Source organism: Sorex araneus, chromosome 6 (genome assembly GCF_027595985.1).
Source record: "Sorex araneus isolate mSorAra2 chromosome 6, mSorAra2.pri, whole genome shotgun sequence".
NCBI classification, from domain to species: domain Eukaryota; kingdom Metazoa; phylum Chordata; class Mammalia; order Eulipotyphla; family Soricidae; genus Sorex; species Sorex araneus.
This window is the reverse complement of record NC_073307.1, coordinates 129,826,721-129,854,241: the sequence shown is the minus strand read 5'-3', so window position 1 is coordinate 129,854,241 and position 27,521 is coordinate 129,826,721. Positions and strand designations below refer to the sequence as shown.

The 27,521-nt window shown below is 36.0% G+C and overlaps 1 protein-coding gene across 7 annotated transcripts in view; it reads right to left on the bottom strand.

Annotated features, from left to right (window-relative positions):
- Positions 1-27,521, bottom strand: part of METTL15 (methyltransferase like 15) — a 232,761-nt gene that overhangs the window by 189,474 nt on the left and 15,766 nt on the right. Inside the window, exon 2 of one of the 7 annotated variants that reach the window (XM_055142053.1) lies at positions 295-447. The exons of the other annotated variants lie outside the window; for them this stretch is intronic. Within the exon in view, the coding sequence (XP_054998028.1) occupies positions 295-321 (27 nt within the window). The 5' untranslated portion in view covers positions 322-447. The remainder of the gene's footprint in view (positions 1-294; positions 448-27,521) is intronic. 7 annotated transcript variants of the gene reach the window in all.

Sequence of the window (27,521 nt, the reverse complement as noted above, 5' to 3'; positions counted from 1 at the left end):
ATAAATAAAGCCTTGTAAGAAGTAAAATTAAGCTCAATTCTCTTCAATAAAACAGCACTTAGTCTCATCTTTAACATTCTATTATGTGCAGAATTCTGAAACTATTTATAACTAAAAGTAATAGCAAAGTATCTATATCCCTTAACAATTACTATAAGAATGTTCAATTTTCAGCCAATTGAGGCAATGTTGCACTCTCTTCCTGTGAGACCAAGTACACAATGGATACAAACAGCAGCATCCATGGTTAATGATTCAGCCTGCTGCATGCATAAATCGATTTCTCTAACATACCTTGAAGAAACCCTTTCTAGAGGACATTCATATCTGCCCTCTTCTTGTCTCCAATCTCAGGCTCCAGAATGATGTGATGCATCCCATTGGGAGGTCCAGAGCACAGTGGCCAGGGTTCATTTCGGACAATTCATCACATCTATCTGCACCAAGCTACAGAATAAGGAGCGTGTGATGAGACCCTACATAGGCCAAGTTCAAGTTCCCTGGTCCCTGGAACATCCCTAACTCCAAAGTGGAGCAACACACAATTTTAATTTTAATATGAGTGGATATGAGGCTAAAATGTGACTCAATCCACATAGTTGTGTGGTCACATACTTTCCTTTTTTTAGTATGGTTCACTGGACAACTGAGGTCCAATGTGTACTTTTGATTGCTTCGTACCTGCTGCCTGTTTAGTCATATCCACCAATAAATCCCATTTTTTATTTCTACTGAGGGTGCATGTACACATATCTAGGAGAATAATGTTTTTCTGTTTTCATAAAAGTACTTCCAGTTCAAGAGACACATGAATCAAAGGAATGGATTCAAGGGTCCAGACAAATACCAAATATATATAAATAATCAAGGGCAAAGGAGACATGATCATACAATGGGAAGAGAAAAATACTTATAATAAATGACACAGAAAGTTAAAAACCCACATTAAAAAGAAAAATGAGTGAGACCAGAGCGATAGTACAGTGGACAAGCAACTTCCCTTGCACACAGCCAACACGGCATCCTAGAAGGTCTCCTGCGTGATGCCAAGGAGTGATTCCTGGGTGCAGAGCCAGGAATGATCCCTGAGAATTGCCAGTGTGGCCCCAAAACAAAAACAAAAATACTAACAACAATTATGGAACACCCTCAAACTCCATATACAAAAACAAATTGTAAAAGGATTAAAAGACAGTATAAGTTTTAAAACCATAAGATGCTTAAAAGATAATATATGAGACATTCTGTAACATCAGCACAGAAATTTCTTTAGAAGTTCAACAGCAACACAAGACAAATGAAAAAGCAAAAATAAATGATCAGAATTATCTAATTATAAATAGATTTTGTACAGCAAATAAAACACAGAACAAAACAACCTACTAAAACAAAGAATAAACATAATAAGGGGATAGCTAAGGCATATGAAGACCTTAGGAAACTAAAGAACAAAAACCAAAATCAAAAATGAACATAATATTTGAATAAACAGAAGAGGACATACTGATGACCAACAAGCACAAGAAAAGATGCTTATTGTCATTTATTGGGGGGGTGCACCCACATAGATGGTGGGAATTAAACCCAGAGTCTCAAAAAGTCAAAACAATGCTCTACCATTGAGAATATCCCCAGCGTGCTAATTGCTATTTACTAGCTGTCACTGTCACTGTCACTGTAATCCTCTTGCTCATTGATTTGTTGGAGCGGGCACCAGTAACATCTTTCATTGTGAGACTTATTGTTACTATTTTTGGCATATCCAATACGCCATGGGTAGCTTGCCAGGCTCTGCCGTGCGGGCGAGATACTCTCGGTACCTTGCCGGGCTCTCCGAGAGGGGCGGAGGAATCGAACATGGGTCCGCAGCATGAAAGGCGAATGCCCTACCGCTGTTCTAAAATGTTATTACTGAAAAACTGAAAACACAAAATACAATAAAAAATATTTTATGATCGTGAATTACAAGAGTTTTAGAGAGGACCATAGATATTCTGAAGAAATTAAGCAATTGTGAGACAGAAGAAAGGTTTAGGTATTACATTCACTGATTCAAACTTTACTACAAAGCTATAGTAAACAAAACAGTGATCAAAATAGGAACAATATATTTATGACAAAGGAACAAAATATGTACAATGAGGAAAGGAAGCCTGATTAATAAATGATGTTGGATGAATGAACAGATAAAGGTACAAAATTCTGATCATAAAACCATGTGTAATACAAGGTACTGTGATTTTTAGGAAGTGGAGAAGTATGCTCAGAGACTACTCCTGGATTTGTGCCATATGTGATGCCAAGGACAGAATGGGGATCAACTGCAAGCAAACAAGCTCTTATCCCCCTTATTATCTATCCATCTCACAGTAACTGAATTTTTACGGATGGTGGGGGGAGTTGGGAGCCACGCACACCAGTGTTCAGGGGCTACTAGAAGTTCATGCATAGGGGTCATTCCTAGTGGTGGCAGTGGAACCATACGTGGTGCTGGGAATCTTATTAGGACTCTGCCACATACAACACAAGTCCCTATATCTTCCTAGTTCCTTATGTTAATACTACTATTTTATTGTCTGTTTGAAAGATACTGAGATAATATTTTAATTTCTTATATGAGAAAAAAATTGCAACCATGTAAAGTGATGGATATTAGAGTTCTTATGATCACTTTGTGAAGTATTCAAATATCAAATTAGGTCAAATGCCTAAGACTAATATGGCATGTCTCAATTTCAAATAAATAAAGAGATAAGTAATGTTTTCAACTGTAAGAGTTGAATCCTTGATAGTCATTTTCCAGTCTGATTTGAGTAATCCATAAAAAATAAAATGCCATGAAATAAGAGCTCTCATCTTATCCTTAAGCAATGATCAATTACTTTTTGACTAACCAAAAGAGTCAGATATTATAAATCTGGAATTATTCATCTTTCAATAATTACCTAAAGAAATCAATTATTTTATCTATATAGGCACAGTAGTCTGGATATCAACTGCAAAGTCAGAGTTGGAACCAGAAACTGAATTAGAGTTTTGACATATAAACCACAAGAATGACCCTGGTGTGCTTTGTCTGCTACCTGACTGGGATTACGAGGCCAGAACAGACGGTGTGGTCTCACACCCACCCACCACACACCCCTCAGCAACATCCGCATTCTGCTATTTTATTATCATATTATTATTTCCATATGTACCAAGCACTGTTAAAAATATCATGGATCAACGTCCAATTTAATAACCAGAAAATCCTATGACAAAGGTTTGCTCAAAGTAGAAAACATGGAATCAGAAAAGAGAATGAATCCAAGAAAAGTGTGCTTATAATTATCAGGCACCAAGAAAGAAAATTAAGATTTTATACAAAACACATAGTAGGATAAGAAAAACAAAGGGCTGTCTCATATTTGTGGCATCAACCTGGCAGTCAAACTGCTAAATGATTTGACAAAAGTCTACATGTATAATCTCATCTCCCATAACTTTTAAGCTAACAAAATGCTTCTCTAGATCCCCTTTATATAGTATGCATGCAGAATTTATGAATCAGTAAGTTCTTGTTCTCTGAGATCATAGGCTTGCCTCGGGCTGATATCACTGAGCCTATTCCAGGACTGGAGGCAGAACCCCTCCCTATTGGGTGGGTCCCAACAGCCTCCACACCTGACCTCACCAGAGTAAGGGCCTACACCACAGCTTCTGTGTGCTGCTCCACAATCTCAGATGAGGCTTGCCTCAGGCTGATATCCCTGGATCTATTGGAATGGGAGGCAGAATTCTTCCCTACCAGGCAGAATCCAACTGCCTCCACACCCAACCTCCGCCATATTAAGGGTCCATATTGAAGACTCCTGAATTGACTCTTTTGCTCGACAAATAATAGGTTGCTCATAATTATTCTTCCTGTCATTCTTTGAGAATGGGCAGAAAACATAGAGAGCAATTCCCAGCTTACAAGCTCAGTTTCATCCACGTGAGTAGCTACAAAGACTCAACCCCAGCACAAGAATATGAGAAAAACAATAGGCAAAACACACTGAAGTCACCTAACTCAACAGAAGAAAACAGTATCACTGAAGATATAAATAACATCAGTAAATCCTTGACAGTATTGTTGATGAAACGGTGGTGAGGATGTTCAAGGAGTTTAAAAGAAATGATAACACAGGTAGTCAGCAAAGATCAAGGAAGTATGAGAACTGGTACAATGGGTAGGGAGTCTACCTTGGACACAGCTTATATGGTTCTATCCCTGGTATCTCATATGGGCCCCTGAGCACAACCAGGAGTAATTTGTGAGTACAGAGCCAGGAGTAACGCAAGCATTGCTAGGTGTGACCCAAAAAGAATGAAAAAAAAAAAAAGTAGGAGAATTTAAATGAAAAAAACTATCACCAAAAGTAACACAGAAATGAATGAAGAATATAGGAGGTGAAATAAAAACATAAAAAGAAGCTCTAAACAGCAGAATAAAAGACATTGAGTAAGACTGAGGAGCCCCAAGACTAGGAGGAAACCACTATGAAAAAAGCACAGGTGGAAAATAGTCTGAAAAGAAATGAAGAACATACTAGAGACTATGGGATGAGTTCAAGCAAAGGCGGCAAATGTGATGAAGCAACAATAGTTAAAGAAATCATGGATAAGAACTCCCCAGAGTTGTAGATTACAGGCACTAAGATCCAAGAGGCCCAAAAGGTCCCAGTGAAAATAGACCCAATTAGAAAAACTCCAAATGAAAAAATTTCAAACTAACAATATCCAAAGATAGAGACAAAATATTGATTCAACACAATAAAAAACAGACCTTATATACAAAGGAAATCCCAAAAGATAGACAAACATCTGTTAGGTGAGATTCAAACCAGAAGACTATGAAAGAATATAGTACCAAAAAAACAATGGAATGAACACCTCATCAAGAACCCCTATCAAGCTAGTCATTCAGATTTGAAGAAAAAGAAAAAAAAAAAAAACAGCTTCAACAGCATAGGGAACCCCTAGCATTGAAACCAGTTTTGCAAGAAGCATTAAAAGAGCTTCTTTAAAGGCAGGAGAAACTTTCCATCATGTGGCATTGAGTATGGCACTCACTAATGGTGCATATGGTTGTCCTCTACTAGATTAAGAAAGGTTAAAACATATAACAATCCCCACAAACTGATTTTTATTGATCTATTTTTCTGATAATTCTATTTGACATTCCTTTGTCTTTTGAACTAAGTAATGAAAAATGATTTTTTATTTGCCTACGAAGGGGGCAGGCTGGGTGGTGGGAGGGAACCCGGGGATATCGGCAGAGGGAAGAGGAGACTGGGGGTGGGATTGGTGTTGAATAGTCTATACCTGAAACTCTATTAAGAACAACTTTGTAAATCATGATGTCTCAATAAACATTCTTGAAAACTAGAAAATGCGGCAATAAAATCAGTATATCAGACTACCACAATAACTTAACAAAATTAATGATCTGATGGTCAAAGAGAAAAATTGGTAAGAAGTTAGTTTAGGTCAGGTAGAAAAATGTCAGCCTTTGGCTGGCTCTTTTGTACCTTTAAGTTGATGGCTCTGGCAGCAAAACCAACAAAATGAAGAAAAGATTATCATACACATGACAAAAGTCCATGATATTTATATAAAGTATTAAATATTTATGTAAATAATACTGATAGAATATGGAACTAGTAAGTAAACTGAGTCTATATGTTAGAGAATGGAAGGAAAAAGTAAGAGAAGAAAGGAGTATCTGGCATAAAAAGAGACAAAAAAGGAAAGAAGCAGAGAAAGACTTCTCCTTAGTAAGTCCTGGAAGATGAAAACATACCAGACTTTTAAAGCAGCAGAAGATATGGCAATGAGCCTCATATAACCTACTAACCTTTAGATGTCAGAAAATAATTTTTTTTTATTCCAACCTATATGTTTTTAAGAATTCTCTGGTAATTTAGAATCTTTAATAATAAACTCAAAAGATTGTTAATATTGTTCAGATATAAGAATTTTGCCAGGAAATGAAGGTAAACTATATACTAAGACATTACTCAATTTAAAAAAATAGAGAAAAAAAAGGAAGAGAAGAGATTAGTAATGATGCATAGACAATTCATAAGTAAATAATAAAAATAAAATGAGGTTGGGTAAAACTGAAAACAAGAAAGTCTACTGACCCTCTTGAAGGGTTACACTCTAATTAGTAAACTCTCAGGCTAGAGACTGTACAATCACCATTTCCCAAAACTACAAGACAGAACATTAAGCCACTCAGGCACATTCAAAATGTCTTTTGAAATATAGAAGATGTGGGGATGTGGAGTGTGTAATTATAATTATTTGGTCAATAAATGTGTACCTCAATGGGCTAAACAAAGTTTAGAACTTTTTTTGCTGGAATATTTACATCCTTATAAGCAATGAGAATTTCTGAGGACAGCTTCTGCCGTGTTTTTAAATCTTAGCTGGCCATAGAATTTTTTAAAAACCATCTCATTAGAACAGATTTTGATTAAAAAAACCAATAGGTCAAATGGCTGCCTTTGTTCTTTAACATCTCTAAAGAGTAAAAAGAACAAAGGCCATCCACTGTATTCCAACAAATCTATGATCATGCTAATGATACAATGTAACATTAATCTTCAGCAACATGAAGAAAAGATGCTACCAATTAAATTATGACATGTCTTCAATTGTGAACTGTCACAATTTCAACAAAATAACTTCAAAGGTAATACTTAAGATAAATGATTATAAGATGTGTAATCCAAATTATATACAACATCTATTTAGTAACTAGATCAAATACGTTTCCTAAAATTTTCCTTGGCATGATGCCTTAATTTGGCATTGAGACAGAACACTAAAATTTGCCATAGGTTATCATCTCAAGATTTATTAAATAGATCATTGAGATCTTTTAAAAAATTATTTACTCTCTGGAAATTGATTAGTGGAACATAATTGTTGCCACTCATATACTTTGAGAAATTATATGTAAAGTGCTGGAAAATTAGTAGGCACTTAATATGAATTCTCCACTTTTTTTTTAACCCATAGTAATTCACCATAGCATTTTATCATTTTACCAGAACGTACTTGCTATCTTCAGCCAAAATATGTTCCTGTTGTTGATTTTGTCTTGTTTAATCGTCTATAAAGAGGAAAAATTTCTAATCAATCCTGTCTTACAAAATCCTTCATACAAAGGAAAAAAATTTTCTTTCAAACATATGAACACAATGGGAGGAAAAAAGTCATTTATTTTTAATGAGTTTATTAAGGTCAAATTAATACAATGTAAAAGAATCTAAACAAGAAATTAAATGTGTTTTTATTAAATTAAACAGTGTTTAGTTGGAGAGTGGGTTCTTACTTGACAAATCAATATACTATTATTATATGAACCAGCTTCTGTGCAGTATAAGACTTCTCTCCTGGGTTGATAAATTAGCAAGCTAAAAAGAAAAGAAATTGTATTGAATATTTTTAATGGAATAAAATAGCAAGCAAGGGAAAAATTAAATAAAAACGACACAGGGCTTATAAAAGGGCTAAATAAAAAATCAACATGGTAACTATAGGTATATTCAACAGATTCTTTTTAAAAATCATAAAGCAAAACAAAAACCTAAATATCAAAGAACAATTAAGCAAGTTGCCAAAAGACAAAATGCTTTGGTGGGATGTCAATCAGTAACACTGAGCTGACAACTGTGCCTTAATTAATTTTGAAACTGTTTCCAATTAGTTAGTATAGAACACTAGAGGCTTCATGCTGCCTATGACTCAGTGCACTGACTCATCAACCAAAACTTTTCTTACAGAAGAAATAACCAAGCACCCGCCAGGATGCAAGATCAAAAGGAAAGAAGGTTCACCAAACTTCTTAGATAAAGGTTTGTGATAAATTTAGATGACCGGAAGGATACAGAACAACTTTTCAGAAAGGTTTAATAGTCAGAAATAGCCTGAAAAGTTTGATTTGTTAGCAAAACAGTGAAATCATTTAAAAGTCAGCTTTGAATGCATATTTATCAAGACTGTTGTTTTTAAAAATAATAAGGAATATAAATATAACCAATATTAAAGTAATTAAATTCATCCAGTCATCCATCATATGTAAATATCACATACCTAACACCTTAAAATAGCTGTGGGAACAAAATTTAATGTTACAAAAAATAAAAAAAGAAAGCTTAAAATCATCATCATCCACAGGAACTGTCACTTTGTTTATTTTTGTTTGATTGTTTTACAGAAGGAAGCCATTTATCATTTTATTGGTTTATTCAGTACCTGCTTATATGGAAAATAGAGCTGTATATACTGAAGACTGAATTTCTATTTTCAAATTCATGATATCTCAGTGGCCCTTTTAGAGTAAAATTAATTCATTCTGTATAAATAAATTATCTTGTATAAACAAAGCATAAGGGAGGCATTATCTCCATTGATGTTTTCCTTTCCAAAAATGGTGGGTGCTCAAGAATGGCAGTAATGGGGAGAGGGAAAGGAGAAGTAGAAGAAAAATTAACCACAGAACAGATGTTCATCCTGTGAGCTGCTGGAACCTTGGCTTTTTCATTTGGGTTTTTTGCACATGACACTGAATTTCAATGAGATACTATCAATAAGTTTCTGAATTTGAGATCAGGCTTTAAATTTATACATAGGTATTACATGGAAAGGTTTCTTAGACAAAGTCTACTAATAATCATGTATTTTAATATAAAATAAAATAAATGCATTTCATTTTAATTCCACAAGAAAACTACTAGGAACTGTCATATCTCTTTAAAATTTAGTTTATCCTTAGTGCCACCATGATTAACAACTTTTCTAAAATTAATCTACTTGACTTAAAGACATCCTTTAAATAACACAAAATATTATAGGAAAAATAAATGTAAAAAGCTTTCCTTGCCTTTACTATTTTTTTTAACATAGCCAAAGAGATAGCACAGCTCAAAAGGAAAAACTTGCCTTGAATGTGGCCAACCCCAGTTCAATCCCTAGTAGTGTATATGGATCCTGAACAACACCAGATGCAAGCCCTGCGCATAGAGCAAGAAGTAAACCATGGGCATTGCTGAGTGTGGTCCAAAAAACAAAACAAATAAATAAAAATGTTCTCTACCTAACTCAAACATTGCATTGTCACAGTTATACTCAAGGCTATTATTTTTTTAATCGTTTGGAAACGTTCTGGAGTTAGGCGAGTGGGTAGAAGACCAGAATAGAGGATTGAAAGGCTACTCCCTGTAGCAGTATGAAAACAAAAACCCTTTACCCAGAAATAAAAGCTAGGAAAGGGGTGCTGCAAAGGTCAATCATTCTCATTATTTTTTAGTTTAGAAGACTTAGTGGGAAGTAAAAGTTAGCAACAAGCAAATTTCACAAATAAATTGCCAATAAGAGACCATTTGTGCTGTAAATAAATGTCTTTGGTGACATATTTTCTTTAAAAAAAAAGTATTTAGAAAGAATTTTGAGATAACTTATAAATATAAATTAACACAGAAAGTAAAAATACAATGAAACTAAGCTGGGATGGAGACAAAGAGACAACAAAATTAGAAAATTTGAAAGGTAAAACCATAATCAGTGATAAGACTATTAACTCAAAACAAGAATATAAAATGATACATCTTCTGATGAAGTCAGACCACAAAATTTATGTTTCCCAGAAGCCATTTCAACTAGATTTTTACCATGTATGCAAAAAACTCAGCAGTCATAAAAAAGTATATCTTTAAAAAAAAATTAACAAAACACAAAAAAGCAGTCCAACCACTTTCTTCCTACATCTTTGGAATGAACTGGATAATGAGTTTCACAGTTGTGATACTTTTGATATCCCTCCATACAGAATAACCCATTTGGCAAAGCCAATTCTAGGATTGTGAAAATTATATAGAAAATATATTGCACGTCCTACAAAAATTTTACTTCTTTCAATCTTTTTATAAAGTGGTAGAGTGTTCAATTCCAGAACCTAAAAATCTACAGTAGAGATAATTATTTTTTGTTCCTTGTTAAAGAGCAAGCCCATATATTTTGGCAATATGTTAACAAGAAAATATGGTTGATATACACAAATGACACCTAATGAGTCCAAGGAGAATACCTGCTGAAATTAATTACACAAGCACCTAAAAGCATCTTTACATAAAAGATAAAATTGAATTCACTAGGAATACAATGGTGAAATTATCCCCCATTTTCCCAGAGGTTAGAATACTGACATCAGAATGCAATTAAATAAATAGCTACATAACAATGTGGACAAAAATAGTATAGAGTTTCCCACCCCCCACTCCCACACCCTCAAAAAAACACAACATGATAACAAGTGTTTGTAAAGGCTCAGCAAAGAACCTATGACCTCAACTGAGACCTGAAAGTGAGAGTTAGCTCAGAGTCTAGTCAGAAGTCATCAACAGAGATTCCATCAAACCTGGTCAAAGATAATCTCCTTAACCAAACTATTAAAGTATGGAATTACCTAAAAATCAACACACCATTTCATTTATTCAATAACAAGGCAAAGTACTCTAAGCTCTGACTTTAATTTTTAATTACAAACTGAATGACAAAAATCATTAACATGTCACTGTTTCCAAAAGTTTTCCCATTTTTCTCTTTTAAACCATCAAACAAAAGCTGATTTTATGTGCCCAGTTTCTTTCCCTACCTTTCACTGCACTATACATTGTGAAAACAGAAGGGAAAAAATACTGTTAGAACAATATAAATAATGAAAAACAAGGAAAAAAGCAGAAATTTTAAAAAAAGTTAGTAAGGGATAGTTTCTTAGGGGTTATGAAGAATGGAGAGGAAGAACACAATCAAATGGTGAAAGACAAAAGGATGGATGGAAAGAAAACAGAAACAATATTAGAAATTAAGAGTTCTATTCACAGTTTTGAGAAATGCATAAAAGGACTTGTATGATTTTGAAATAATTGCTGATTTAATGGACTCATTTGACCACAATGCTCCTGAAGGACTGCATCACAGGGGCTATAACTTAATAAGAAATAAATCTAACACATTTTAATCTCATGTTCAGATTGTTCTCCTCTAAGCACTGCATAATATATCTAACTGTCTCTTGAAACTCCATTTATGCTGTTTCAGAGTATCTAAAAGCATGCCCAGAATAAAATACAAGATCTCTTCCAAAAATGAATTGAGTCTTTATCAATTCCACACAAAGGTCAAACACCTACATAGCTTAAAGTTCCCTCTCTTCATGTCTCATGTATAACTCATCAATTAATGTTATCATATGGCTTCATATAGTTGCTCACCGCTCTCCTTATACATTGCCAGCACCCTTGTCCAAATTACACCATATTCTCTTTAGATAAATACCTGTATCATTGCATCTGCATCCTCTCTTTCCAAGTGTGCAACTCTAACTTGTCTGCAGAGAAAACGAGTAAGAACAAAGTGTAGTAACAATTCCCATGAAACAGAAAGAAACTAGGAATATAGTCCACAAAGCCTGTGTTCCCTGATCCTACTTCTAATATGCTCTTTCCAGCATGGGCTTTTATTTTACAAGTAAAGCTGGAAAATCACATCACTGACATTTAATTTCCTGGGCAAATAACTATTTTTACATTATTCTAGATTTCATTTTATATGAAAAAAAATTTTGCGCTATCACAAAAATCACTAATTTAAAACAAGCACAGTACAAAAATCCTACAATTTGACAAGACATGATAATAATTTTAGGATTGTATTGTTTTGGCTTGGTTTGGTTTCTGTTTATTCTGGCTCTGTGGTCAGAGATTACTACTAGGAGGCTCTGGGAGACATATGCAGTGCTGGGGATCAAACCTGGGTCGGCCCCATGCAAGGTAAATGTCCTACCTGCAGTATTATTGCTCTGGCCCAATGTTACATTTTCCTAACTTTATTTTAGGCAACATGGTTTACAAAATTGCTATTGGTACATTTTCATACATGAAACAGTCATGAAAAAAATTAATAACACCTGAATGTAAAGAATGGGCATTTGCAACCTGTGCTTGTATGGAAAAGGAATGCTTAAAAAGAAAAAAAAAAAACTTCGAATGCAGTTAAAAGAGAAATAATGCTGAGATGAAATTCCTCACCAAATCTGATCAGGCATTCAAATAGGAGCCAAAGAACTAGTAGAAAGTTTGAATTACTTGATTTGCATAAAGCTAATGTAGGGTCAATCCACAGCACTGTGTGATCCCCAAAGCTATTCTCAAAAAGCAACTCCCAAGCACAAAATTATGAGTATCCCTCAAGCATCACCGATGTAACCCCCCCAGTCACAAAATAAATAAATAAATCTTCAAAGAAGAAATCTAACTGGATCTAGGATTTAGCTCAAGGGTAAAACAGTTACCTTGCACGTGTGAGACCCTGGCTTCAGTCCTAGGCAAAAGAATCTTACCCGATGAGGCCACTTTGAATTAGTATAGCTGAGTATTAAGAATATCCTGCCTTTAAAACTTGTGATCCGGATTGTGCCTGAAATGTTGATACATTACTTTTATACTTGGCCACTATGCACAAAGATCACCTTTTCTTTTGTTCTAATTCACAAGACTCTGTAAGTCTTTCTCAAAACCCAGTGGTACTCGATGAAACTGTTTAGAAAATGTTTTTGAATGATAACAAAGAAATGGAAAAAGACAGTCGCATCTCATCAGTGATGTGCAGAAACGTTGTAAGTCCTGAAATAATAGCACAATACTGAAAACTGAACTAATCCAAATTGTACATGACTTAAAATTCAAGAAGAAGAGGAAAAGAGAAGATCTAAGTGTGAAATCAAACTTTTCACATAATACATTTGACAAGGAATTCATATACACTGAGTTTTCTAGAACACAACTCTCATTTTGTTGTAGTTTGGTTTGTTTAGTTTTGGGGCCACCACTTCTGATTTTGTGCTTAAGGGCCACTATAACAGGCCTGGAACCATTTGGGGTGCCTGTAATCAAAGACAAGTTAGCAGATGAAAGGCCAGTGTCCTGTCCACTACTCAATTTCCAGCCTTCAAAATGCAACTGATGTAAACAGAGATACTTTGCATAGCTTTCCATTTCAGAAAATCAGACCATAGTTAGTAATGTGCCACCTGTCATATGCAAGTGGTTAACATAAAACCTTTTTACACACACACACACACACACACACACATATATATATATATATATATATGCAGGTTAAAGGTTAATCACAGTCATTTTGCTTATAACCTCAACCTTCTGATACTTTGACAAATCTAAATCCAATAACTTTCACTTCATTCAATCAACTGCTGGATTATTTTTTTAATAGCTCAACATGGTCTAACTGAAAATTTAAATTCAAATACTTCATTCTTTAACCACGACACCAGTGGTCAAATGCACACTTCTGCTTATGATCTTATTGTTCTTCTCTCACTGTCTGTCTACCTACTCAAAACATACTAGGTCCTAAAATCTTCATTTCTCAGATCTCAATTATAAAAACAGTAATCAGGGGCTGGAGAGTAGTATGAAAGTTAAAGTGCTTGCCTGGTAAGTAGTCAATCCCAATTTGACTCTTAGTATGACATATGACCACCCATGCACCACCAGTAGTAAACCTTAATCAGCACTGGGTATGGCTCCCAAACCTCCCAAAATATAAAATAAAATTATACTCAGAATTTCAATTTATACAGCATTTACTAGGTGTGAAAGCACACTGTACATGCAAGTATTTATTAATGCCACTCCATTTCAATGAAATAAGAACTATAATTATCTCCAATATCAGATGAAAATCAAGACACAGACATAAAGAGTAATTTATCTGTGCTCAAAACGAATCAGTCACAAAGTGCCAAAGCCCCTACACTTTTGAACACTTTAATACACTGCCTAATTTTGGGGGGTGGGTCACACCCAGCAATGCACAGAGGTCACTCCTGGCTCTGCACTCAGGAATTACCACTGGCGGTGCTCAGGGGACCACATGGGATGCTAGGAATCGAACCCAAGTAGGACACGTACAAGGCAAATGCCCTACCTGATGTGCTATCGCTCCAGCCCACACTGCCTAATTTTTAAATGACTTCTAAATTAAAAAAACAAAAAATCTCACTCTAACTTCAATGATCCCCTCAAACAACTCTCAGCAGGTCAGGGCTCAATCTCAATGGTAGAAACACAATTTAATGTAAGAAGCCCAGGTTTCAATTACCCACATCCACCCCTGCAAAAATAAAACAAAAAAAACATAACTAGCCTAAACAATCTTCAGATTACAAAAGGTAGGGAGCCATATGCAGTTTCTGGGATGGAACCTGGCCCTCCTGTATACAAACCATCTGCACATCTATACGTTTTGGTTCAGGGTCCATATCGAAGATTGTTCAGGACTTATTTTTGGCTCTGCTATGAGGGATCTCTGCTGGTGGGTAGTACCCTGGGGACCACATGTGGTTCCAGATTCAAACCCAAGCTGGTCACATGCTAGGAAAGCACCTTGCATACTGTACTATCTCTCCAGCCCCGCATATTTGTTTTAAATATTCCTTCTTTCTCTTTCCTTAGCCTCCTTCCATTAAATTCATAATATATAACTTTCTTCCAGGTTGCGATTCTTGGTGCACTTTTTATTTTTTCCCCATGCAATTACTGAGTGACCTCATTCTCTTTTTAACTTCAAACTGCCCTATTGCTGATTCATTAAATATTACTTCTAATGTGATCATCTTCTTGGTTCAGACTATTGCAATTGTATGCCTTTTAGACAGAAAAAAAAAATGAGAAGACCCATAAGCATCTCAAATATAGTTCAAAGTTTAATTACTATTTTCCTCCAAATCTGATCCTCCATTATTTTTCAGAGTATGCATCGTGCACACACTCATATACACACACACACATACACACACACACATGCGCTCGATCTTAAGACATTCTCCTTTTATCCAGCACACTCCCAAAATGCTCATTTTCAACTCCTTCTTTAATATATTGACTATTTTGACTATATTGCTGTTTCACTATGATACCTGCAATCTTTTATTTAATATGCCTTGCCTAAAAATTTAACCAACACATATCTAAATATCCTATCAGAAATGGGAAATTTAACTAGGTCACTATTTTTCTTAAAATTCTCCAGAGATTCCCAGAGCCAGAGTAATAGTATACAAATAGCATGTCTGCCTTGCATGTGGCAAACTCAGGCTCGATCCCCAGTATTTAAAAGGATCCCATGAGCACTGCCAGAAGTGAGCCCTGAGTGTAGAGCCAGGAATATGGCCTGAGCACCCAAAACAAAAAATTTTCAAAGATTCCCTATTTTTACAGGAAAAAACAATTTCATGCATCTTAATCCAAATAAATCAAATGATATTCTCTTTCAGAAAGACAATGTATTTGCTAAATTTTCACCGATTAGAGTGAAAAGAGGAGCATATATACAAGTACACACACACGTTTACATAGAAAATTGGTTGCATGCAATCTATTTGTAATTAATCCCTCCCAGAAATAATTTTACTTTATAAAATATAAAAACTAGAAAGGTGGAGTACCAGGTGAACTAGTTAATTTAGTTGGTCACTTATCTCTCCCACTGAAAGGCACCCAGTGGAGTAGATAATGGAATGGTTAGGGGTAGGAGATAGCAGCAGTTAAAGGAATAGGGCATAACAGAACTTAAGATGTCATAAACAGGACTGGGCATCAAGGGACAGCAAAAGTGACATGGGTACATGGGTAAAAGGTGAGGCCTGGACACTAGGGAGAGACCAGACATCTACTTTAATTGTATACTATACTCTAACTTCTAAGCTTCTGAATTTTGTATGCAAAATCTTTCATACAATTCTCAAGAACTCACAAGCTCAGTAAAAGTCCACTTTCATGCTAATAAAGGGATTGTTCATGATACAGCGAAAGGCAATAAGAGATTAAGATACAAAACTGACAGCAAGGCAGGTGCTCAACTGTAAAAAAAGTTTTACAGTAACTGTTTATCAAAGTCCAGAAAGATAACACTACTTACTTTTATTATTTATCATTTAGGCAAACTAATTTTACCTAAATGATAATAACAAAAATAAAATGAAAATAATTTTAACTAAATGATAATAAAAAATGATCAGAGTAATAAAGATGTCACACTAAAACTGGGTAATTTGCGAATGACAATCTGAGAGGTGATTTATAAAGAAATAGACAGGGCTTTTGAAGATAAAATAAAGCGGATGATATGGTTCTAGTAAAAGCAAAAGAAACTTTTCAATCTTTCATTAACCTGACGGGCAAAAGCAATGATGACCAGAACCTAGAGAGTTAGCCATACTGAGAGGGCCTCCAGATAGGGGACTCTTGGGAAAAAAGATCTACCAAGATAAGGCAGCATAAGGGATGGCCAGAAGGACCTAACCTCCCCCTCACCCTCTGACCTCCCAATGGTGTCTCCCATTGATGTAATCCCAACCAGAAGTAAAAAGGGCAGGAAAGCCACATAAAGCAGTTAACTAAGGTCAGTCTCCAAGGATAAATCTCCTATACAGAGTAAAGAAGCATAGAGACTGGTTCTGGAAAAAGTCAAAAGAGGATATCCAGTTCATATATAAAATCAACAATGATCATTAGGAATAATATATTGCCATTTGTAAAGCACTGTCACTGTCACACAGTCGTCCCATTGTTCATCAATTTGCTTGAGCAGGCACCAGTAATGTCTCCTTTGTGAAACTTGTTGTTACTGTTTTTTGTCACATTGAGTACGCCAAGGGTAGCTTGCCCAGGCTCTGCCTTGCAGGCGAGATCCTCTTGGTAGCTTGCTGGGCTCTCCAAGAGGGATGAAAGAATCGAACCCAGGTCGACCATGTGCAATGCAAACGCCCTAGCCGCTGTGCTATCCATCCAATCCACCAGGTTGGATGTCAGGGTGTCAGGATGGCCGAGTGGTCTAAGGCGCCAGACTCAAGCTCTGCCATTTGTTGAAGTCATTAAAAATTATATAATTTAAAATTTTTTATTCTCCATATTAGGAATCAAAGCTTCAATAAGTGACATTTCTAAGGTCATATCATCACTCACTTCACTGCTTTAGAACAGTATATTAATTGAAAGGATAGGTAAGGTTTTTTCTTAAAAAAAGAGCCTAGTGTTCTTCCCATGGATCCTCAAGTTATTTTGACAGGGGCTCTTTCTCAAACAGGTTCGTTATACTTAAAGAAAAACATAAGTCTTGTGGAACCAAAATTTTAAAAAAATTAAAAATTAAAAAAAAAAAAACAGTACAGTGGGTAATGTGCTTGTCTTGAAAGTAGTGGACCCAGGTTAGATCCCCAGCATCCCATATGGTTCCCTGAGCCCTCCCAGGTATGATTCCTGAACTAAGCCAGGAACAAGACCTGGACATCACCAGGTGTGGCCTTCCCCCACCCCCCCACAAAGACATAGGTCTCAAAAGATAAAAGCTTATAGATATTGATTTTATTCATATTAATGCATCAATATTTTGGTAGCCACTAGATTCCCCCAAACTGTGCCAGAAATATAAAGAGAAATTTCAAGACATACTTTGTTGATTCTATTGTTGTTGTTTGAGGGCCTCACCCAGCAGTGCTCTGCACTCAGGAATCATACCTGGGAGGCGCACGGAACCATATGTGATGCCAAGAATCAAACCAGGATTGGTAAGTGCAAGGCAAATACCCCAACATTCTATCTCTCCAGCACTCAAATTGTATTTTTAAAAAACTCTTAGACCACATTAGAAATCAAAAGTAATCAGATATATTTTGAAGTTTTTCCCCTCTTAGTCATTATACTAGAAAGAAAAACAGTACAAAACCAAATATGAAATAATATCTGATCAATTTTGGTTTTCTTGTATGTTCTCTTTTTATAATATAATAAAGTTAATAATATTACGAATTTGAGAAAATCCAAATAATTTAAGTACCTAAGATAATCGCACATACCTAAAACACATGTTAATCTAGGGTTCACTGACCTGCTGTAGAAATAGCACCTAAATTATATCTCCTTTATTAGTTAAGAGAACAGATTAGCATAAGAGAAAAATTATTAAGGGCTAATTGATGTACTATGTTAATTGTTTTTATAATTTTGTTTATTTTCTAAAAACACTACTAATACCATTTTAATAACAGTATAAAAATTTTAGTTGATGGTCAATGCATTACCATATCATCCAGGATACTTAAGTAATAACTTACCAGTAAAATCTGATCAGAATACTTATTTCAGAGATATTAGTAACAGTTTTATAGGAATTAACAATGAGGAAAAAAAGGGGGATGCAGACTTACTTTTGAATTTGTATGTAAAACATAAGAAAATAAAACTGTAACTAAAGATACAGACAATATGTCCATTGTAAAATAAGTATTGACCTCTACCAATGTTATTTGAGGAAAAACTCTACAAAATACAAATCCAACTTTAAAGAATTTTGAAAATAAATAGGATGGTGTTAATTTTGAGCAAGTGACTATACTTACAAAAAAAGGAAGACTCCCAGAATATCTCTTAAAATGAGAGATTTTCTTATTTTAAGTTATCTTGTCAAGCAGCACTTTTAATTTTTAATTTAAATATAGATTTAAAGTCTTAAGGATTTCAAATGAACTAAAGTAAAAAAAATCAAACTAAATTTATATCATAACAATAATAAACATGGCAACAATATTTCTGTCATGATAAAAAAAATTTCAATGAGGGGTTGGAGAGATACACAAAGATTGCGTTATATGCCTGGGTCCAATCCCAAACAACACATGTTCCGATATCCCACTATCATGTCTCTCATACTTGCAGTCTTTCGGAGATGCTATTTTTGATGAGTACCACCAGTCTCATTGCCTCTGATGGAAGATAAAGGTGATAGTGTTATGATCTGAGTGTATCCTCCAGAAAAGCTCTGTTGAAATCCTAATCTTTAAAGATAATGGGATTAGGTGGTAGGGCCTTTGGGAAACACTTGAAGTTACAGAGGGAAACTTCCTCATGAGTAAGAGAGTCTAGAACATTACAATAAAGATGCTCAGAAATCTGAGTGCCCGGCATCTCATAAGGAAACAACAGAAAGGAAGAAACAGGTCCTCATTTCACCGTGCTGGCATCACAATCCTGGACTTCTAACTTGAAGAATTTAGTGTGAAGTAAATTTCTGCTGTTTATAAACTATCAAAATTATGGCATTTCCAATGGACTCAAGCATGCTCAGTGGGTGATCAATAAACATTTATTGACTGAATCAGCCATGAACAAAAAAAAAAAACCACTTTGATTTTTACGACTACATAATCAGGAAGAAATATTTTTGGCAAAATTTATTCATTAATCATTTATTAAAATAATCACTTTCTGGATTTATTATCCCATATGTAATTATAAAGCCAAATGTGTCAAATCAGATAGCTTGGGTTTAATTAAAAAATTTAGAACAAAAACATACTGAAAGTAGAAGTAAATTGACTCAGGAAAAAAGTCAAAGTTTTAAATATTTGTTTATGTTTATCTATTTGCAAAAGCCTCAGAAATAATACATTCAGCATAATCAAATCAGAGTTGGTCAAGCCACTTATAGGAGACTTTACAGGAACAGATAATGACACTAATCCCACTTCTCACCTGGAACAATTTCTTTAAGCAGAACTGACTGGAATATCCCTGAGATGAATGTCTTGAAAAGGTTCTAAAACTTTCTTTGTTTTACCGAGAAGTAAAAATATTTCATTCTGTATGCTATCAACAATGCTGCATATAAGCTGAAAACTTTTTAAGAGGAAACTTTCAAACTTTAGGAAAATCTAGATAGTTCCACAAGAAAACATGATAAAAGCATGTCTGTACTTACTCCAATTCTTTATTCTTTAATGAAAAAATATATGTATTTAAACTATTTGGGGGATGGTAGGGCAAAGGATGACACCTCAATAGTAGTAGGGGAACTCTCAGTTTTATGCTTGGGGTGGAGGTTGGGGGGTGTCATGAGCCTCCTACATGAGAAGATTGAGCTCAGCCCTTTGAGCCATCTCTCCAACCTGGTATATAAATTCTGAAGTAGTCACAGTCAAGAGAATTTACTGCACTAATAAAGGCAGTTCACTATTTTATCATTTTTAAGTGGAGCAAAATCAAACTTTTCTATTCAAAAATGTTGTTTTCACATCTGTTTCTCAAACAAGTAGAATCTTCGTGGGGATATGACACCCTAGTGGAAAAGTTAAAATATTCATGTGACAATTATAAAGGTCATTTATGAAAGGGAGGGAAAGGTGAGGTCCCAAGAGATAACTTAATAGGCCGAGGGCATGGTTTGATCCCTGGCATCACACTTGCAGGTGTAGCCCCCAAATAAAGTGGGCTGAAAGGTGAATGAATGAGTTTTAATTCTTTATCATCACTGCTACAAAGGAAGAGCAAACAAAAGCCAAGGAGAAGAATAGCAGGGTGGTGGAAATAATAAGGGAAAAAATATCTAAGGAGCAGAACGACAGTACAGCAGGCTTGCCTTGTAAGTGACCCATCAGTATTCAATCCCTGGCCCGACATACAATCCCCAAGTCCTGCCAAGAATGGTCTCTGAGACTTGAGCAGTCAGGAATAAGCCCTGAGCACTGCCAGGCATGGCCCCAAATACACACACACACACACACACACACACACACACACACACACACACACACACACACACACATATAAAGCAGTGTTGAGGTCTGGGAGTTCTATGGTGATTTTCAGACAACCAGACTGAGGTTTAATGCACAGTTTAATACAAGGGCTGAGGATTCGGTGCTGCTCAGGCCCTGTGGTGCCAGGGATCTCTAGGATTGCGCCACCAGATAATGCTCAGGGAGGCAGGAGGTGACAGCAACAGAAGCTGGCTCTAGTGCTGCACTAGGTATGGAGCCGAGTGCATACCTAGTGGACACTGAAACCGAAGTTAGTATTTGATTGAATATTGACTCTAGTCAATATCCAGAGTTCATGTCTTTCGCTTTCCAGAATGAAAAAATATAACCAAAGAATCAGATTTTTATCTGGAAACTTAATTATAAGTATAGAAAAATATATCACATAAGTCAAATGAGTTTGTCAAGAATAAAATACATACTTAAGGAGTTTAAAATGTGCTAAGACAATTCCAGATAGCCAAAGCCCAACAAAAGTAAAATTTTATAGAGAGCAATAAGGAGAAAACAAGTAGCTACAAAGAAAATACTTTCTAAAAAATATTCATCAAATTAAAATGGTTAAATACAAATTACCCCAGGTAAATGTTATTTCACTGAATAGACAAAAACTAGCTCTTGCAGAGAAAGAGTTTATAGAACACTGTAACAAGATGGCTCACCAGACAGCTCTGCTACTTGTTTTATTGTAAAATAACATTTTAAGTATGCTGCTTACAGCTCAACAATTTGTTATATGGGAAGGAGGTGGTGGAAGAGTACAATAAACAATTATGAAAACTCACAAGGTCAAGGTACACTTAACACTCTTAACAAAAATAATCTAGAACTCAGAAAAATAAGAAAAGACAGAACCACCAAACCTAGTCTCTTGCAGCAATTATGATTAGACTATTGATCAAGGACCAGTGCTGACCTAAATAGAGAGTAACCAGTACCCAGGATGACTCATGCAAATGTGCTTTGTGAACAAAAAAATCTCACTTGTTTCTCCTTTCTCTTCCAATGATCTTCCCATGCTTTCCCTCTGGGTCTTTATTTACTAAATAAGAATAGCTCTTACATAAAGAAAAAAATTAATTTAATATAAAAATTAAATTTTAATAATTGACATTTAAACATGAGTTATCAGTTTTATAATGACTGACATTTATTGGGTAGATATAGCTGGGCTAGTGATTTTTAAAATCATAATTTCTAATTGCCTGTGAAATTAAATGTAAAGCAAAAACAATCTTCTATTTTGATTATTTTGATGACAAAATGACGACTGCAAAGAAATTGAAATATAAGAAGAAAATATAAAGACATTGGATAGGCAAAGGAATCAATTAAAGTATTAGTTTTGCTTACCTGAATTCCACAATTATTTTCTTCTAAACTATAATGATGATAAATATATAAAAACATAAAAGACATTAATTCAGTGCTGAGAGATAGCCCAAAAATCTAGAGTACACACTTTGCATGGAGGAGGTCTGGGTTTCACCCCCAGCTGGTATGGAATCCATCCCCCAGCCCCCAAGAGGCACTAGGAGAAAAACCAAAAAATGAAAAAGACATTTAACATTGGTAGAAAAGCAAGAATATTCACCTGGCTACCTGGAATGGATACGTATATATTCAAGAAATACATTGCAATTGCTAAAGCTTTTAATAAGGAAATCAATGTGAATCTACTTATTCAAATGTATATAAAAATGCATACAAGCACAATCACATTTTTAATAGTAGCAACTGATACAAAACAAATGTCTTCATTTTCAGTTATGATACATTCACTACCTAAAACTTTAACATGATTGGGCTAGAGTGATAGTTAAGCTGCCAACCCGGGTTCGATCCCTGGAGAGCATCACCAGGAGTAACCCCTGAGCATCGCTGGGTGCAACCAAATTAATTAACAACAACAACAAAAAAAACACCTATAACATGATTAAAAATAAAATGTGTTAAAAATAAACCTAAGAACTATTTTGAGTTTAACTGAGAGGCTCATTTACCGATAAAGACCTAAGATCTTAAGACATATACCAATCAATTTTTTTTCATTATCAGAAAAACTTATTTCTGCATTATCTTTATGTTTCATATATAATATGAACTATCATTTGATAAGTTGGCATTAACTATACATTCTCCCATGAGGGTAATATGGTAAATTTGCCAGTGTCTTTCAGGCACAACCTAAAAATTGAATAATTTAAATATCTGATACTTGAAGACGGGATTAATTACGACACACTGTATCACTGTCATCTCATTGCTCATTGATTTGCTCGAGCAGGCAACAGTAATGTCTCGGTTGTGAGACTTGTTGTCATTGTTTTGGGCATATTGAATACGCCATGGGGAGCTTGCCAGGCTCTGCCGTGCAGGCGGGATACTCTCGGTAGCTTGCCGGGCTCTCCGAGAGGGATGGAATAATCAAACCTGGGTCAGCCATGTGCAAGGTAAACATCCTACCTGCTGTGCTATCGCTCTAGCCCTACTATACTGGTTTTGAAAAATTAATTTTAAAACAAAATGTCAGAAAAAATGTTTTAAATAAATGACCAAATATAAGAATTTTCTAATTGTTTTTGTATTTAGCACTGTTAACTGAGTTAAATTTGATGACTTGTTTCTTTTCTAATTGGCATTTTAGTCTCACACCTGGTAAGTGTTAGCAGTGTTCAGTAGCTACTCTTGGTTTCAAGCGTGGGGACTGCCTCAGCAATGCTCTTGGGGACCACATGGTACTAGGTACTGAATCTGGGGCCCCCACATGAAAAGCATATGCTCCAAGCCTTTGAGCCATCTGCGCAGCAAAGATTTTAACATTTTTTTAATTTAATAACAAAATAATAATCACAGTATCAGGTACTATAGATCTCCATAAATGCTACTGATTTGCCAAATAGCAATATCTCTTTGAAATATCTCTTTGAAAACATATATCATATAACATAGATTTAGATGTGCAGATCAAAAATCTAAACAAATGGGATTTGTAAATTTTATAGGAATATTTTAGATGTTAAAAAATACTTCTCAAATATTCCTTTACACATAAATTGTATTTTTTTACATACATTTCTTAGTTCTTATACATATATTGTGAAAAAAAATTTTGTGAGAATACAAAATCCATAACAATTAAATAGAAAAGCAAAATTAATTTAATTAAATATTCATATGACTATCTATGCTTTGGGGCCAAAGAGCTAGTGCACTGGTTAAGGTGCTTGCCTTGTGGGTGCCCAAACCAGGTACAATCCCCAGCACCATACATACGTGGTTTCCCTAGGCCTGCCAGGAGTGAACCTCTGTACAGAGCCAGGAATAAGCCCTGAGTAGAGCAGGTTATGTCCCAAAACACAACAAATAAATAAAAACTACCATCTGTTTCAAGAAACCACAAACAGGAAACGAACTGTTTCTTCAAAAGGGTCAATAGCTATTTCCTTTGTACTTGGGGGGTGGGGGGGCAGATCTCTCCTACTTCTGAGGACCAAATGGGGTGCTTCCAGCATGCAAGATGCACAATCCATTCCTTTGAGCTCTCTATCAGCCTTGGTAACCTGATTTTTAATTGCTTTTTTCTCTGGTAAAAAATGTAGCATAAAACTACACAACTCACTTCACTTTCTCAAAATAAAACTCTAAGCCAATTAAACAACTGGAGACAAAAGGCACTCTGAAAAGTTACCCAACTTCCTTTCTAAGATGTCAACTACACCGAATACCTCAAGTAAATGGTCTTATACAAGTATGCCTTTTGTGACCTGTTTATTTCACATAGAAAAATCTCATCATGGTTCATGCATTAAACACAAAAATACCAATATGTGTCATATTGCATAATTTCCTCCCATAGTAAGGCTGAGTAATACTCCACTGTATATATGCAACACATTTTGTTTATGCATTCATCAATGAACACTGTCATATTTTAGTCATTGTGAATGTTATTAAAATGGATACAAATATTTCTAGAAGGGCCTTTTTCTTTCTTTCTTTCTTTCTTTTTTTTTAGGTCACACCCGGCGATGCTCAGGGTTGACTCCTGGCTCTGCACTCAGGAATCACTCCTGGCGGCGCTCAGGGGACCATATGGGATGCTGGGAATCAAACCCAGGTCGGCCTTGTGCAAGGCAAACGCCCTACCTGCTGTGCTATCACTCCAGCCCTTTTCAATTATTTTTAATATATAACCAAAGATAAGGATCATTAAATTATATGACAATTTTATTCGGGGGTTAAAGGTCAAGCCCAGTGGTGCCTGGAGGTTGGTCCAGGCAGTGCTCAGTTGACTCTGCAGTGAACCCAGTCCTCTTACATGCAAAGCATACTCTCAACCCACTGACCTCCCTCTCTCACAAATCTATTTTTAATTAAGAAGCCACCTTAAAATGACCTTTTTTTTTCCATAGTCATTTTGTTTTTTAAAAATTTCTAACAGCTTATAAGAAGTCTAACGTCTACACATGCTTGCCAACATGCTAGTTTTGTTTTGTTTGGGGCCATACCTGGACGTACTCGGGGCTTACTCCCGGCTCTGATTAAAGGGACTGATCACTCCTGGCTGGGCTCAGGGAACTGGGTGATGACAATACAGGGTGATGACGATAGAACTGGGCTCGGCCATGTGTAAGGCAAGCACCTTACCCACTCTACTATCTCTCTGGTCTCTCCAACATATAATTTCATTGTTGCTGTGTGTGTTGTCTTTGGGATCAACAACCAGCAGTGAGCCTGGGACCATCTGCCGAGCTCGGAATCGAATTTAGTGTTCCAGCATGCAAAACTGGTATCCCGTTTTAATTCTGATTTGTAGTTCACTAAAGATTAGTGATGTCAAACATCTTTCATGTACTTATCAGGAATTCATATAACTTTAGAGAAATAAATCTCTCTCCATTTTTTAAGCTGTGTCACTTGCATTCCTGTGGAGTTTGAGAATTCCTACACACATACTCGATATTAATCCCTTAACAAATCTATAATTTGCAAATATTTTCAGCTGTTCTATGGGCTTGTCCTTTTACAATGGGAAAATTATCTTTGGAGGCAAATCTCTTTTTGAATTTCATGACGCACGACTTATTTCTTTTTAATCCTAGTACCAGGACTTTGATGCTATATCCAAAAAGTTATCAAATTCAATAGCATAAAACTTTTATCCTGTACTAGATTCTCCTAAACATTATAGCTTTGGGGGAAAGCTATAGCATTTCTCCTAAATACTACAGCTTTGTTATGTGTGTACTTGTGATCAACTTTGACTTAATTTCTGTGCATTGTTAGGTAAGAATCAATTTTTTAATTTCTTTTTAATGTCACCACTCAGTTTTCCTAGCACAATTTGTTGAAAAGACTGTCCTTTCCCTATTGAATAATACTTCTTTTCTCTGCTTACAAAACTGAATGCTGTTTCTGTTCTGACCATTTCACGTACCAGTGCAATTCAGCAGGCTCCTTTCTCTATTTTGGCCTGTGCTTCAGAAACTCCCAATGGAATAATGACTTCCTTGTCAAAAATCATTTGAGCACTAATGAGAGGGTTTATTTCTGGATACTATTATTTTCTATCACTTTGTTCATGTACCATTATGCTAGTACTATAGTGATTTGGTTGCTGTAGCTTTAAAGCAAGTTTTGAAATCAAAAAATAAGAATCTTCAAGGTTGATTCTTCTTTTTCAAGATTAACTAAGGTCTTAGGGATGGAAAAATAATACAGTGAGTAGGGAGTTTACTTTATATGCAAATACCCGGGTAATCAACCTATGGCAACCCATATAGTACCCAAAACCCGCCAGGCCTGACCCCTAAGCACAGTCAGGAATAAACCTTGAGTACTACCAGATGGGGCCAAAAAATAAAAATAAATATATAAGGTCCTTTCAGAGTTTGCATAAATTTCAGAATGCGTTTCTATGATCAAAGAAATTTGGGATTTTAATTCACATGTTAAATCTGTACGTTCGGACGAGCCTCACACATGAAGGAACCGGCAGAGGAAAACAGGTGTGTGGGATCCAGGACTGAGAACTCCAAGCCTGCTCTCGGATCGGGACTGGGCCTCTTCCGCCCAGATTCCCCGTTTTCCAGTAGCTAGGCAGTCACACCCAGAAACTGCCCCCGGAGCCATGTAATCCCATTAACCGCCAACATCCAGAGACTATAAAACCAAGTTCCCAGAAGAGAGCAACACAGTCTCTTGCCCTCATGACTGGTTGTCTTCACCGGGGCTCCTCGGAGGGGGTGAGTTGAGTTTCCCTCCCCTCCCCAAGCAGAGCCCCCAAAGCCGAAGACCTCCAGAACCCAGTCACAGCCATGCTCAAGGCCCCTTTCCACACATTCGAACGAGCCTCACGTATGAAGGAACCAGCAAAGGAACCCAGGTGTGTGGGACCCGGGGCTGTGATCTCCAAGCCTGCTGGGATCAGGACAGGGTCTCTTCCGCCCAGATCCCCCATTTTCCAGTAGCTAGGCGGTCACACCCACAAACTGCCTCCAGTGCCGTGTAATCCCATCAACAGCCAACATTCAGAGACTATAATATTAAGTTCCCGGCAGTTTATAGCTTATTGCCTAGTTCTCCCTCTCGAAGAACTTGGCAAGCTACCGAGAGTTTCCTGCCCGGATGAGAGAGCCTGACAAGCTCCCCATGGCGTTTTCATATGCCAAAATCAGTAACAATGATGGGTCTCATTCCCCTGACCCTGAAGGAGCCTCCAATGGGGCACCATTAGGAAGGATGAGTAAAGAGACCTTTTAAAATCTCAAGGCTAGATGAATGGAGACGTTACTGAGACCGCTCG